Source organism: Rhamphochromis sp. 'chilingali' (genome assembly GCF_963969265.1).
Source record: "Rhamphochromis sp. 'chilingali' genome assembly, chromosome: 11".
Classification (NCBI taxonomy): domain Eukaryota; kingdom Metazoa; phylum Chordata; class Actinopteri; order Cichliformes; family Cichlidae; genus Rhamphochromis; species Rhamphochromis sp. 'chilingali'.
In genome coordinates this window covers 35939166-35952590 of record NC_137938.1, presented here as the reverse complement: position 1 = coordinate 35952590, position 13425 = coordinate 35939166, and the positions used below count along the sequence as shown (strand labels likewise).

At 39.7% G+C, this 13425-nt stretch overlaps 1 protein-coding gene across 9 annotated transcripts; it reads right to left on the bottom strand.

The window, feature by feature from the left end:
- Positions 1–1937: 1937 nt before the first annotated feature.
- On the bottom strand, positions 1938–13425 carry LOC308406375 (uncharacterized protein). 9 transcript variants are annotated; one of them, XR_013973529.1, is made up of 6 exons: positions 12939–13425; positions 8336–12857; positions 4726–5923; positions 3908–4002; positions 2689–2848; positions 1938–2582 (listed from the first exon to the last, which is right to left on the bottom strand). XR_013973529.1 is itself a non-coding variant. In XM_080897352.1 (6 exons), the coding sequence occupies exons 4-6, from the start codon at positions 4025–4027 to the stop codon at positions 2419–2421; spliced, it is 444 nt and encodes a 147-aa protein (XP_080753478.1). In that variant the 5' UTR covers positions 4028–5007; positions 8336–8401; positions 12695–12857; positions 12939–13425; the 3' UTR covers positions 1938–2418. The 9 variants fall into 9 exon arrangements, 5 of the variants coding, with proteins under 5 accessions (XP_080753478.1, XP_080753477.1, XP_080753479.1 ...); XR_013973530.1 differs by having other exon boundaries at positions 4740–5923; XR_013973531.1 differs by having other exon boundaries at positions 3908–5007; positions 5554–5923.

Below are 13425 nucleotides of genomic sequence, written 5' to 3'. Positions count from 1 at the left end.
GTTGTGTTTGAATCGAGCTATATAAATTAATGTACCTTGCTTTGCCAATAATTGCTTCAGAGGCCTCGCTTGTTTTTGGTTTCATTTGGCCAAACTATTCTGCAATGATCCATGCACTCTGAAATCATAAGTATTTGTGAATTTCTTGATGCATTCTCAATCATCCAGGAAAGTAAATCTCCAAAAGTTGATTCTGTTCATCTGGACGTAGCGTTTTGTGGGGGAAACGTTTCGTCACTCATCCAAGTGACTTCTTCAGTCTCAGCTGACTGCAGGTGTCCCCAATCTTATAAACAGTACATTTGCATAATGACTGAAACCAGCCCAATGAAGGAACAATGGGCTGGGAGGTCAGTTCCTTAATCTTAATTATGCAAATTCTCATGACCATTGATCAACAACCACTGACCAAAACCCACTGATCAATGACCACTGATCAATGGCCATGAGTATCATTCACAGAGAGTTGGGGAATGGCTGCAATCACAGCACTGTAAGATGGCGAAAGATGTACCCTTAGGCCCCTCCTCGATTCAGAGATGGTCTTTCCCTTTTCACGTAAATGGCCTCCTTGACTCCACGCTCAAACCAGCGTTCCTCCCTGTCCAGGATGTGTACATCCTCATCACTGGCGTAAATAGACTGCAGAGTCCTGGCCTGACGAGGTGGCTCTTCTGTGTTGTGCCATCCGCTTCGCCAGAGGTTGTTTGGTTTCCCCGATGTATAAGTCCTGGAAATCCTCCTGGCACATTTGTGAATTTATAAAAAAATAAAAAATAAAACTTCATTCATTTTACCATGAAGTGAAACTCTTGAGATCTCTTCTGAGTGTCCTGGGTAGCAGCAATCTATGACATTTTCCGATGATGGATGAAGCCAAATCTCCCAGACAAAATCTGCACAAGCATGAGCGAACGTGCAAAACTCTGTGAGCCAGCATCGTGCTATACTGATGCTTTTCAGTGGCTGGGACAAGCAGACTCCTCAGAGCTGAAACTTCCTGTCCAATGTGAGGGAGCTTCAAAGCTTCTACCTGGAAACTCTACAATTGTGGGGTGAATTAATTTTCATTTTTAATTTGATAATATGGGCTTAATGGATGTAGACTGACTGGCACTTGGATCATTTTAAAAGAAGACAGTGTGTAAGATTTAGGATTCTATTAGCAGAAATGGAATATAGTTATAATAATTCTGCAGTATTTTCAATTATGTCAGCTGTCACATTAAACATAATTGAAAATACTGGTGAGCTTCTTTTTGTTGTAAGCTGATAATGAGCCTTTCATATCTGCACAGTGAGCAGAATCTCTCCCATCGAGAACACCAGGATGGCACTAGTGGAAACTTATAAACAGTCACCAGATAATCTACTGCTGCTGTTATTGTGTATATATATATTTATATTTCTTCATACATTCTTATATAGTTCTATACTGTGTATTGTGTATTTTGTTGTACAGTTATTTTATTTTTTAACTTTAATTTATATATTTTATCTTATTCTTTCCCAGTTAAATTTACCCTTCATTCTAATTTGTGTTGTACAGTTATTTCATTTTTAACTTTAATTTTTATATTTTATTTTATTCCTTCCTAGTTAAATTTACCCTTTTTAATGTTCATATTTATTTCCTCTTATTCATAGCCTTTTCTTTTTTTCTTTAGGTCACGAGCAGTTGTCTAAGCATTTCACTGCATATCGTACTGTGTATGACTGTGTACGTGACAAATAAAATTTGAATTTGAATTTGATTTACCACATGCTTGGGTTGTTGTAATTCACGAATCCACTGCTAGATGTCACTAGTTTCCACACAGTGCACATTTGAAACCAAGTGCAAAAGGAGAAGTCGTTTTTATGAAGAAAATATAAGCAACTAGCAAATAATGTAGAAAAATTAACAACAAGATGTAATTTTATTGATATCACCACTTTAGTGCGTTTCGTGGCTGGGACTGACATGCTCACACATGACATAAACAGACAGCATCCTTAAACGTCCCAAACAATAAATGTTTTAATAGTGATGACTACAAGATCTTCCTGCATGAAATTAATAATCTTTAGAGTAAAATGAATAAATATGATTATGATTATAGGAAATGGCATTATAAACTGATGCCGAGATATGATTAAAATGCATAGTAGTGTAATGCATGATGAACTCGAACAAACTACAATGGCTATAACAGTAAAAGTGCAAGCATTTTTTAAATAATATTTTAAAAAGTAACTGTGTTTGTGTTTCTGGTTGTGTCCATCAGGTCCTAACTTACATGTAGCATCACATGACAGGTAAACACGACATGATGAATCCAGCCTTGTGAGCATTCATTGGAGGGATAGTATTTTTCTTTTCATCTCATGCTGTAGATGTAAGAGTCAAAATAACATGTGCTGCAGATGCATTTTGTGCTACTCTACACAGTAGTTCCCCATGCTGGTCGCTTCCTTTCCCTTTTCCTGTCTTCTTTTTCTTCCTCCATCTCGGTTTCCTGCCAGCTGCAGCCATCGCTTTATATACCTCTCTATCTCCTCGTCCACGGCATCCTTACAGAACGAGTTCTGCCTGACTGCGTCTGCAGGGGTAAAAGGGGAGCAAAGTGAACACATGAAAGTAAGTAAATGCTTTAACTGTTTAAAATACACCATATTTTCTTGTGTGTCCTGTAGAAGCACACTCACTGAGGATAACTCTCTTGATGGTGAGGTTCTCTACTTTGTGCTTGTTATTTCTTCCCCTCCAGTTGATGTTTTTGGCCAAAGCGTTAGTAAAAAGCTTTGTCATTGTCCTCCACACACTGTGTTTGTTGGACAAACCTCCAGACAGGTCGAAGTAAGAGATCTGCACAGAAAGAATGACGTGCACATTAACTCATTAGTATATACGCCATGTGGCATTCCCCCTCCCCAAAAAACTATATATAATAATTGCTATAAATAACAAACTTTGGTCCTACATGGTTCATATCAACCAGGAAAGAATACGACAAAAAATGACAAGACTAATACTACTCCATATCAACACACCATTACAAATACATCTAACAGCTGCTTACATTTGCAGAAGTACATAAACCGCTAAACTGTTATTACAATTAAAGAGAAATGTTTATTGGTAAAAATTCAGTTTATTTTGACAAAGACCCAGAATGCAGAACCACAGGAAGAAAGAGTCTCACAGTAATTAATCAATCAAAGCTTTATTCGCCACATGCAGGTTGCCCTGCAGTGAAATGGGACCCCCGACCTTATATAGACACAACACAGACATTACATGGGGATACAAGTCGGAGATCGGCAGCGTTACAGAAAAACACTGAAATATACACAACAATGGGAAAGTACAAGAGGAAAAAAAGAGACCTCTACTCATGCTGTGCTTCCATGGTAGGACAGCATAAGAACAGGAAACAAAAAAACTCCTCTGCACAAAAAGCACATATATGTCCACAGCACAACTTTGTGAAAGACATGACAAGCCACAGGATTGGGTGGGGGGTGAGGAGTAATACGAAGCGAACACAGCAGCCGCCCTAATTACAACTCCCTCCCCTCCTTGTGGCACAGTCCACCTTATTTGTATTAAAGTTACATCATCTTCAGTTTGACCCGCCAAGCCCAGAAAGTCAAGATGAGAATCAACCAGTCATCAGACTTCACCAAGCAAAATGCTAAAGTACCAAAAAACAGCACTGGCATACAAGAGCAAAGGACAACTACAAAAACAACTGAGGAGTAAATATAATTTAAGACTTGCATTATATGGTGGCCCAAATTATGTTTTCTAAAATTATCAATAAACCTTATAAAGAGAAAACATTTCCCAGTCATCACATGCAAACGTTAGTGAAAACTGACACAAGTTAAAACTGATAAAATTCCAACATCTGGTGATACTTACCATTTTCTTCTTCAGCTGTGGCTCAGTGCAGAGTCTGTGATCCAACGTTCTTAAATCCTGTACCGACTGCAGCGGCAGAGGAAGCGTCTCAGCATCTGGAGGTTCACACAGCAGATGCATTTTGTGACCGCGGTATTTTTAGAACAGTGCTGTTTTGCTTTTTGATGGTTTCCAGTGAAACGAGAACCTCTAGAAGTATTGCTTAAAAAAGAGATACATAATCACTTGTGTTGTCAGATACCAGAAAGCCTTTTATGTGCTATTCTTAGACTGACTGGAGCTGCATCTACCAAAGTACTACGTATTTGTAAATGTTCCTTCCTGTTTGGCTGCAGTTTCATTAAGCTGTGACTGACAGGTAGCAGCAGCCTTATATTTGGTTGGTTGGTTATGGAGAAAGTAGATAATTATGTGTGAATTATGTGGAACAATAGTCCAGTCATGGAGGTAGCAGTCTGACCTCCTTCTGCCTATCTGTCACTTCAGCTCCTGTAGCAGAATGCACAGGCAAAAGATGCACGTCCTGATATACTAAGCTGGGCAAATTCACACAACACTGATAGGGCAAAGGAAACAAAACTAAAGACTCAGGAAGAGGAATTAGTGAAGCGCTACAGGGCACAGCCAAAGCTAAGGCACTGCACTCAGAGCTTTGAACCATCCTGCCGTGGGAAAAGTGACATTGCAGCTCTTTAGTAAATATTGACAGTAGATTTTCAACAGCCAAAGAGGGTTTTGTTCTGGTGCAGACTGTTTGTAAATGTGCCCCATAATGCATTCAGTCTGTCCTGGATCTGTCTCCTTTCAGCAGGACTTGCCTGAAACAACTTACACCTTAGCAGATGCCCAGACCATCTCAAACAGAGCAGCAGCTGTACTCTAAGAGGGGTTTGAGTGTCAGGGTGAGCCAAAGAGCTCCACTCTCTGAGGGAGTTTGAGGATGGCAGGGGCTCTCAAGGCAAACTGGTCCTGTTTGAAGGGTCAGAGCAACTGCATGAAGGTAAGAATCAGCAGCCAAGGGTCCACCCTGTTGTGAGCAGTGGAGGTCCACTGCTTTGTGGTCAAAGGAAGAAGGCCTTTGGGGTCCAACTTCTGCATGCCTGAAAATTAAAATGAAACCTGATGTTACAGTAACGCTGTAAGAACAGAACCACAGATTATCTCAACAATTCTAATCCATTAGGATTTCAAAATACGGAATAATGATGCAAAAATATAATATAAACTGTTATGGTCACACATGGGTTGTGGAGCTGACATAGGGATGTACGTCTGCTACTGACATGATAAGGTCTATTGTGCATTAATGTTTGATGATACGGAGAGGTTGGAGCTGTGCTCCGTAGCTGTTGTGATCCGGTATAATTCAGACGGACTCTTGTAGCAGTACCTTCACACATCAACTTGTTTGTCTGAGAATGAGGAGTTTTTGCTTCACATTCAGTCTGTCAGTCTAAAAAGTTATTTAGATTTAGAATATAGAACCAATAAGCAGTCAACATTTTAAAACGTGCTAGAAGTGTTACTTAACAGACGTTTATCACCAGGTTTGATACTTGATAGCATTTTGCTAGCACAAACACATGGTTATGCAGTTTATTTCATCCCCCCCCCCCATAGGACATTAATCTGGATTATTTTGTTACATTTTGTTAACTGTGCTGTTAATGAGCTGTGGGTAGTGACCGAAAGAACGAGATTGCAGATACAAGCGGTGGAAATGGGCTTCCTCCAAACGGTGGCTGGCCTCTCCCTTAGAGATGGGGTAAGAAGTTCGGCCATTCGGGAGATGCTCCTCCACATCGAAAGTAGCCAGTTGAGGTGGTTCAGGCATCTGGCAAGGATGCCTCCTGGGTGAGGTTTTCCAGCATGTCCCACCGGGAGAAGGCCCGAGGCAGACCCAGGACATGCTGGCGAGATTATATCTCTCGGCTGGCCTGGGAACGCCTCGGTGTTCCCACGGACAAGTTGGAGGACGTGGCTGGGGAGAGGGAGGTCTGGGCTTCTCTGCTTGGGCTGCCCCACGACCCGGCCCCAGATAAGCAGAAGAAAATGGATGGATGGACATGTGGTTAACAATTAATGTAACTATCAGTACAGCGTAACTACAGGATATACAGACTGTAATCTGAACCAGCAGTTACATTTAGTCATATCTAGAGAGGATCTACAGGTTGTGATCTTTAGTAATAAATGTTATTCACTAGGTAAAATAAGTAAAACAATAAAGAAAACTCAGAAAAAAATAACCACTTTACATTCAAAATATGCTTGTTTTTGTTTTTTACATTTCATTTTTATTCAACTTTTTTTAAAACAGCATAAATTTTTTTTTTAAAGTTACCAAAAAATTATAAAAAGGAGGAATTAAAAGCAAATAAATTAAACAGAGACAATAAACTGTGGACAACACAGAATATATGCATGTTCTAGAAAACCTAAAAACATAAGACATGACAAACTCATGGTTAAACACAGTAACCATACCATAATACTAAGTGCAATAATCCTTTCTGTCATCGTTGTATTTTTACTCAGTTGTATATAGTATTTGTATTTGTATTCTATTTTTATCTTATTGTATATTTATTTTATTTTATTCTACTGTATATAGTATTTTATTCTATTCTGTACAGTTGTGTACTGTATTTATTCTTATTGTATTCTAATTTTTGCGTCATAACTTTTGCACTGTCCACTTCCTGCTGTGACAAAACAAAACAAATTTCCCACGTGTGGGACTAATAAAGGTTATCTTATCTTATCTTATCTTATTACTATTATTATTATTACTTCTGAATGAAATTAGTACACATCCTTGAGTCACTTTTGCTTGGTGTATTCTGAGTGCAAAGGCAGGAAGTACAGTAACCACCTTTTCAGAAGAGGAAGAGGAAGCAAACCAAACCTACTCACACTTCTTAGAAAAACTTTAAACCAAGTTCAGGAGTTTCAGTCTTTCAGACCCCTGTGAGAAAAATCAAACTGAAACAAACAGTAGTAAAGAATTTGCTACTGCACTGAATCCTGATCATCGAAAATGTAAAAAACAACAATAGCGATATACATTATGCAGCTTTATTTAAAGAATGGCTTATCCAAACTCTCCCGAGGAGGTGAGAATCATGTCTGAGTGCCAAGCAAAGGGTTTTACAGAAGGGAAACACAAAGAGTCTTCATGGTTTCACAGTGAATACAAACTTACCTTTCACCCTCAACAAGACCAACATTTTTTTTTACTAACTGAGAAAACTCATGGTAATAAAAATTTTTAGAACTAAAAATATAACAACAGCACACAGAATACAGCCAAGATTATAAATGACACAACTCGTGTGGGCGTGTCCTGCCGTCTCTCCTGCCTTAGGCGATGCCCTTTTTGTACAGCTGACTAATCGGCAATTAAGAGTATTTAATTGAAAAAGGTGCGCTCTAGCACTGGAGAGCCTTGTTGGTTTTTTGAGCTAGTGAGCTGTGCGTGGTGGCTGTTTGCTCTGTGGAGAGGAGTCCGTTTTGGTTACTAACCCTTTTTAGCTTCTCAGTTTAATGACCAACTCCTGGGTTTTGTTTTCCTTCTTTAAAAGGTGATAGTGGATTGTCTATCTCTTTTAGGTTAATTACTAATAGAAACATTACTAAAACCCTTTAATTGAACCATTTTGGCTCCCTGTCTCCTTTTTTTCAACACAGAAACCTTTTGTAACTTTCCCTTATCCCCAGTCCTTTAAGGGTGGAACGTAACCCACTTTCTTAAAAATGACTTCTTGACTACCATCATTCTACTGATGAGGCTTTAGTGAACAGCAGATGGATCATCTAAAGCAGGGGTCCCCAATCCCAGTCCACGAGGGCCGGTGTCCCTGCAGGTTTTAGATCTCACCCTGGCTCAACACACCTGAATCACATGATTAGTTCATTACCAGGCCTCTGAAGAACTTCAAGACATGTTGAGAAGTTAATCTATTCATTTAAATCAGCTGTGTTGGATCAAGGACACATCTAAAGCCTGCAGGGACACCGGCCCTCGTGGACTGGGATTGGGGACCCCGGATCTGAAGGGTCAGATGGATCTTTCAGGTTCTGTGTCAGATATTTGCTGGATTGTTTCCTAGACAGCGTTTTAGACCAGCCCTCTTCTTCTTTTGTTCTCCACTTGTCCAAGGATATGACGGATACAATGCTGAGATTAGCAGCTCTGTTGAAATCCATTGTTGATGCCAAAATATTATTTTATGCCTGTTATACTGTATTATCTTTGGAATTTTTCATAGATCTCTGCTAAGCCGTCTGTTACGTGATGACAAACATTCCTTTGAAAATGTATTGGTATAGGAACTGAGCTTAAAATGAGCCAACCCCCCCCCCCCCCCAAAAAAAAAAAACAAAAAAAACAAACAGCCAATGTCAAAAGGAAAAACTTGGAAAGACCTTCAAAACACCTGGAGATCCATCACTCGAGACCACTTTATGACCATCACAAGGAAGCCCGACTTACTGGAAACAAAAGATAAAGAAATGAGGGGTGACTCAAGACTTTTGTACAGTGCAGTATTTTTTGATTATTCAGTGCTCAAAAAAAATCCTTATTTATTTTATACTGGGCTTAGCACGCCCCTCAGTTTATCTTCTCTGAAGCATTTTGACAGACAGAAGCTTTGAAAAGCACGTGGCTCAAGCTGCTGTGCTCACAGTCACATCTATATATGCCCATTTTGGGGGGATTCATTTGCTGTGACCTCATACAAAAAGTTTTGTAAGTAAAAAAAAAAAAAAAATCTATGAAATGGAGCTTCAGAGTATCTGTGAATGGTAGTCATGGCCATTGATCAGTGGGCCTTGATCAGTGCTCATGAGAATCTAAAAAAATCTTTATGTCTGAACACAAGTGTTTAAAAGTTTCAATATTTAATTGTGTTTTTCAATTGAAGTTACAGTCATTTCAAAAGTATTCAGATCCATCTATCATTTATCTCTTAAAGGGATATAAATTCTTTATTTTTCCCCATCAGTAGTGCCAAAACCTGCATCACTACACTGAAGCATGGTAGTGGTATCATGATTTATTTCTTAACAGTAAGCACAGATCTCTGGTTGTGATGGTGTTGTAACCACCAGAGATCTGTGCTTTGATGATGTCTTTTTAATTTTTGGTTGAATTTACTTAACCAGAATTTAACCAGAACGTGACCTGTGACCTTTAAAGCCACCTGCAAAACATTTCTAAAAACACAAGTTCACTTTGTCACTAAAACCAAAACAGATTTTTTTTTTTTTTTTTTTTTTTTTTAAAGTACAGGGGTCTGAATTCTTTCTTAAGGGACAGTAACTTGGTGGTTTTCTAAGTAGTGACTGTGATAACATCTTCTGTGAACTAGCTGGTTTCAAAGCTAATTATGAATCAAATATTTATAATTAATAAAAGGCATCTTGATAAAGAGGTTTCAACCTACATCTTTCTGACTCAGCAAATGTCAAAAGGGTAGAATAAATTTTGTTGGGTAAGTAAGCGGGCCCACCATCGTTCTTTTTCCAAGTATTCAAGCTAGAAAGGCAGTAGGCAGGATAGCCCGATTGTTAGCAACAGTGACTTATTCATCGAAGTGATGAAGAAAAATACTCAATATTCAGAGACAATAAAGAGAAAATCCTGACGAAAACTCAAATAAATGAAGATTGTGCACCGGGCTGTAGAAAGAAGGCTGTAAAGATATGTCATTAGCATCACTGGGAAAAGAAAGGATGCATTTCTCAGTGACAGGCTTCTCCATGATCACTGTTTTTAATGACACAACACATCACTGAAATGAAAGATTTGAAGGACTTCAAGGAATGCAGGAAAAAAGACAATTTTTAGATACTTGTATTGACAATCTAATACCTGAAATGCAAAAATAACACACAAAGATTACTTTAAAGACTACACATTCTGCGGTGGTGCTTGTAGTTCTGGCTGATAGTTAAAAAATATACAAGTAACTGAATTAAAAATGTATATTTTGTGCATTATGTTTATAATTTAAATGTCTTTGTTACCACTGTTTTACGATCATGTGGTGACTTAACTCCTCAAGCTACATTTCTAGAGGTTTGGACTTAAAGACGATGTATTTCACAGGCTGATTTTACAGTGACAGCCATCAACAGTGTCAGATGTATAAGCTTTAAACAAACTGAGCTGTTTGAAACTCAGCTATGTTAAAAAGAAATAAATCCTACGGCTTTAATTTTGGCTTCTTTACCACAACTAGAAAAGCAAACTGATAATTCTGTTTAAAACAGTGCCTATAGATCGTTAAATGGCACTGCAAGAGAAATTTATATTCTCAAATTTGTTTTCAACAAAAACACAAACACATGTTACATTTTTCATTTTAGTATATTCTTGGTACCAGAGGTTATTTCCACGAAAGCAATCGGCCCTAATTTCCGTGAAGTTTTTTGCATAAATGTGCACCAGTCTCTGTTGCAACATGTTTGAGGATTTTCTTCCTGCTGTTTAAATCCTCCTGCAACATTTTAATGAAATTTACATCGTTAACGAAGCCAGCCCAAAAGAAAGAGTTTCTTACAGTGTCATGATATGTTTCATATATTTTAGACATGTTATTAGCTCTTGACCAGATTCTAAGAAATGCCCCCACACTTTTTTACCCCCAGTACCTTAAAGTGGCAGTAAAGCCTAGATGCACATTATTTAAATTAGACAGTGTCACCTAATCTGGAACTAATGACTCCAATTTAAATCTAGAAGTGTACTTATGTTTTCCTTCTGACTGATGTGCTGTTTATGTATTTAAAGTGATCAAAAAATGTCGTAAAATTAAATGCCGTTAATAATGGGCACAGTTATGAGGATGAAATGTTTATCTAAATACATTAAAAAAAATCTTTTTTCAACAGCGCTGTCGTTTGTGCTAAAACCTCTTTTGGCAGGTCGCACTCAAAGATGGTGTGAAAAGCCTCCACCTAGACACACAGCGCTGTCTGTGCTTCAGCATCGATGCGATGAATCATTAAAATGAAGAAGCCACTTTCAGTACTTCCCTCAAAAGTTTCATAATGTTACTCGAAAGCAGTTTTCACACATTCACTGCAGCCGTAAAGTCTTCTAAACATTACCTGAAGAGAGATTGTGAATACCCAGTGCGGTCGAATCGGATATTAGCCGATTTTAACCTCCAAGACCCCTGCTGAGCTCCCTCCCAGCACACTGGGAACGCTCCCTGGCCTAAACCATGCACAGTGATTCCAGTAGTGCAAAGTGTTTGTCTGAGCAGACTATTTCCTCCTTTCTGCTACACGTGAGATAAGACAATTCTAGAAAAACAGTTCAGCTGTTGCTTCGTTAGGTGAAGCACTGGAGACTGCTGCTCACTTAAGTCATGTTTCGTTTCCCTTTCTTTCCACTTCCCTGTTTTCCTAGCATTCAAGATATCTGTCACGATGCTCTTTTTTAGCTTCATGATAATTTTTGTATAAAATGAGTACTGCATACATTAAGTTCTCATTTTTATTCTTCAGCCTCCACCTCACTCAATCCTCAGCATCCTCTTCTGCCACACCAACCCGCTCAGTGGCGGACCTAGCCTGTTTGGCGCCCTGGGCGAACACTCCCTCTCATTGCTGCTTCACCTTAACATCTGTCTCCCTGTCTCATTCGCACACATGAATTCTGTCATGCTTCTGCTGGCTTTCATTCCTCTTCTCCTCAGTGCATACCTCCACCTCCTCTTTAATCTGACTACAGACCTGAAAACCTGATGTAATCCCACCTCACCTTGAATCCATCTGTCACTTCTGCTGCACAACTGTCCTTCTCACCGTCCTCATCCATAACCTGCACCACATCCACAACGACACAGTGCATCTACACTGCTCCATCAACGAAGGCAAAATGCTCTCTCGGCATGAAACTACTATATAAATTTTTTTTTTTTTTTTTTTTTAAAAAGCATAATTTAGACTGGCAGCATGGTGGTTAGAACTACTGCCTCACAGCAAGAAGGTCCTGAGTTCAATTCCACCATCATGCAAACTCCTGTGTGGAGTTTGCATGTTCTCCACGTGCTTGTGTTGGTTCTCTCTGGGTACTCTGGCTTCCTCCCACAGTCCAAAGACATGCAGTTAGTGAGGTTAGGTTAACTGGTAACTCTAAATTGCCCATAGGTGCGAATGGTTGTCTGTCTCTAAGTGTTAGGCCTATGGCTGACTGGCAACCTGTACAAACTGAAGACAGCTTGTATAGGCTCCTGCAACCCTGACAAGGATGAGTGGAAGAGAATAAATGAATGGATAATTTAGACTAGTAGAAATTTTTTTTGCAGATTTTCTCTAGGGTTCTTTGGGCAGTATTGTGTAGTGAAAATCATGTGATAAGTTCTTGTGTGTTTGGAGGTCCTTCCTCGGACTGATTAAAGACTGGCATTAAAACTGCAGTATCAGTAAATCAGTCTCAGCTCACTGTTTTGCCCCAGGTTCTTCATGGGTAAATCTATGCACACTTTGCCAACCACAAATGACTGAAACCTGTAGTTGTGTAGGAGGGAAGCTAAATTACCTGTTACTACCTCGTTCGTTTTAAAACCTGACTGTTTTTTCAGGCGTCTGTCCACGAATCACGTTTCTCACGTAATGTATTTCTACTGTAACAGCCTTATCTGGGGGTTTTACTTTGCAAACACGCATGAGAAGCATCGTTCTGCCTAGTCAGTGTTATTACTCAGTCAGCCCCAGCTTATCTTTTTCTTATAGTTTTTCTTGACAAATGTTACTTGGCTTGATGCTTACCCTCCCTGCTGGTCCAGCAAACTGGCCTCACACACCTGCAACCAATGATAGCCACTGGGGTCCTGTTTAACAGGTGAGGGCTCACCAGAGTGGGCGTGTTGACGGGGAAAAGCCGCCACTGTGTCATGGCATTTGGGGGAAATTTGTGCAGGAGCAGCTGCACCTACATGTGATGAACAGATAGATGAATAGAAAAATGAGTGGGTGGATTCCATCTAATTCAATATCGACTCATTGTACTTACCACCAGACTTGACTCAGTGGTTGTTCGGCTGTTTTCAGCGCTGCTGACAGAGCAGGAAAGTTCATCCTGCCGCACTCTGCCCACCTAAAGCCGCAGCACCTTCGGCTCACTTTTACTTTTGTCTGACTTGGACCCCAGCTTTCTTATGTCTTTGTCCCTTTCGGCCACCATCCTCTGGTGCTCCTGCACCCTTCCGTTTCAGGTGCCGCAGATAACGTGGGTCAGTGTTTACAGCCGCGGCTTCCTCTTCGGCCAAATATGGTGTACAACCGCAGAAGTCGGGCTTGTTATTACCCAAAGTTACTCACACAACGAGCCGCCAACAGATGACAACAGCACCGGGGGAAAGGAAAGTATCTACAGCCACAGTCTGGTGTTGAAATTCTTAGAGAGGCCAGAAATACGATATAAAGCTCAGTTAAACCTCCACATTTAAATCACCCCATTCTGCCGAATGACTTCTTCTTCGGTGGTGTTTGAACGTCCG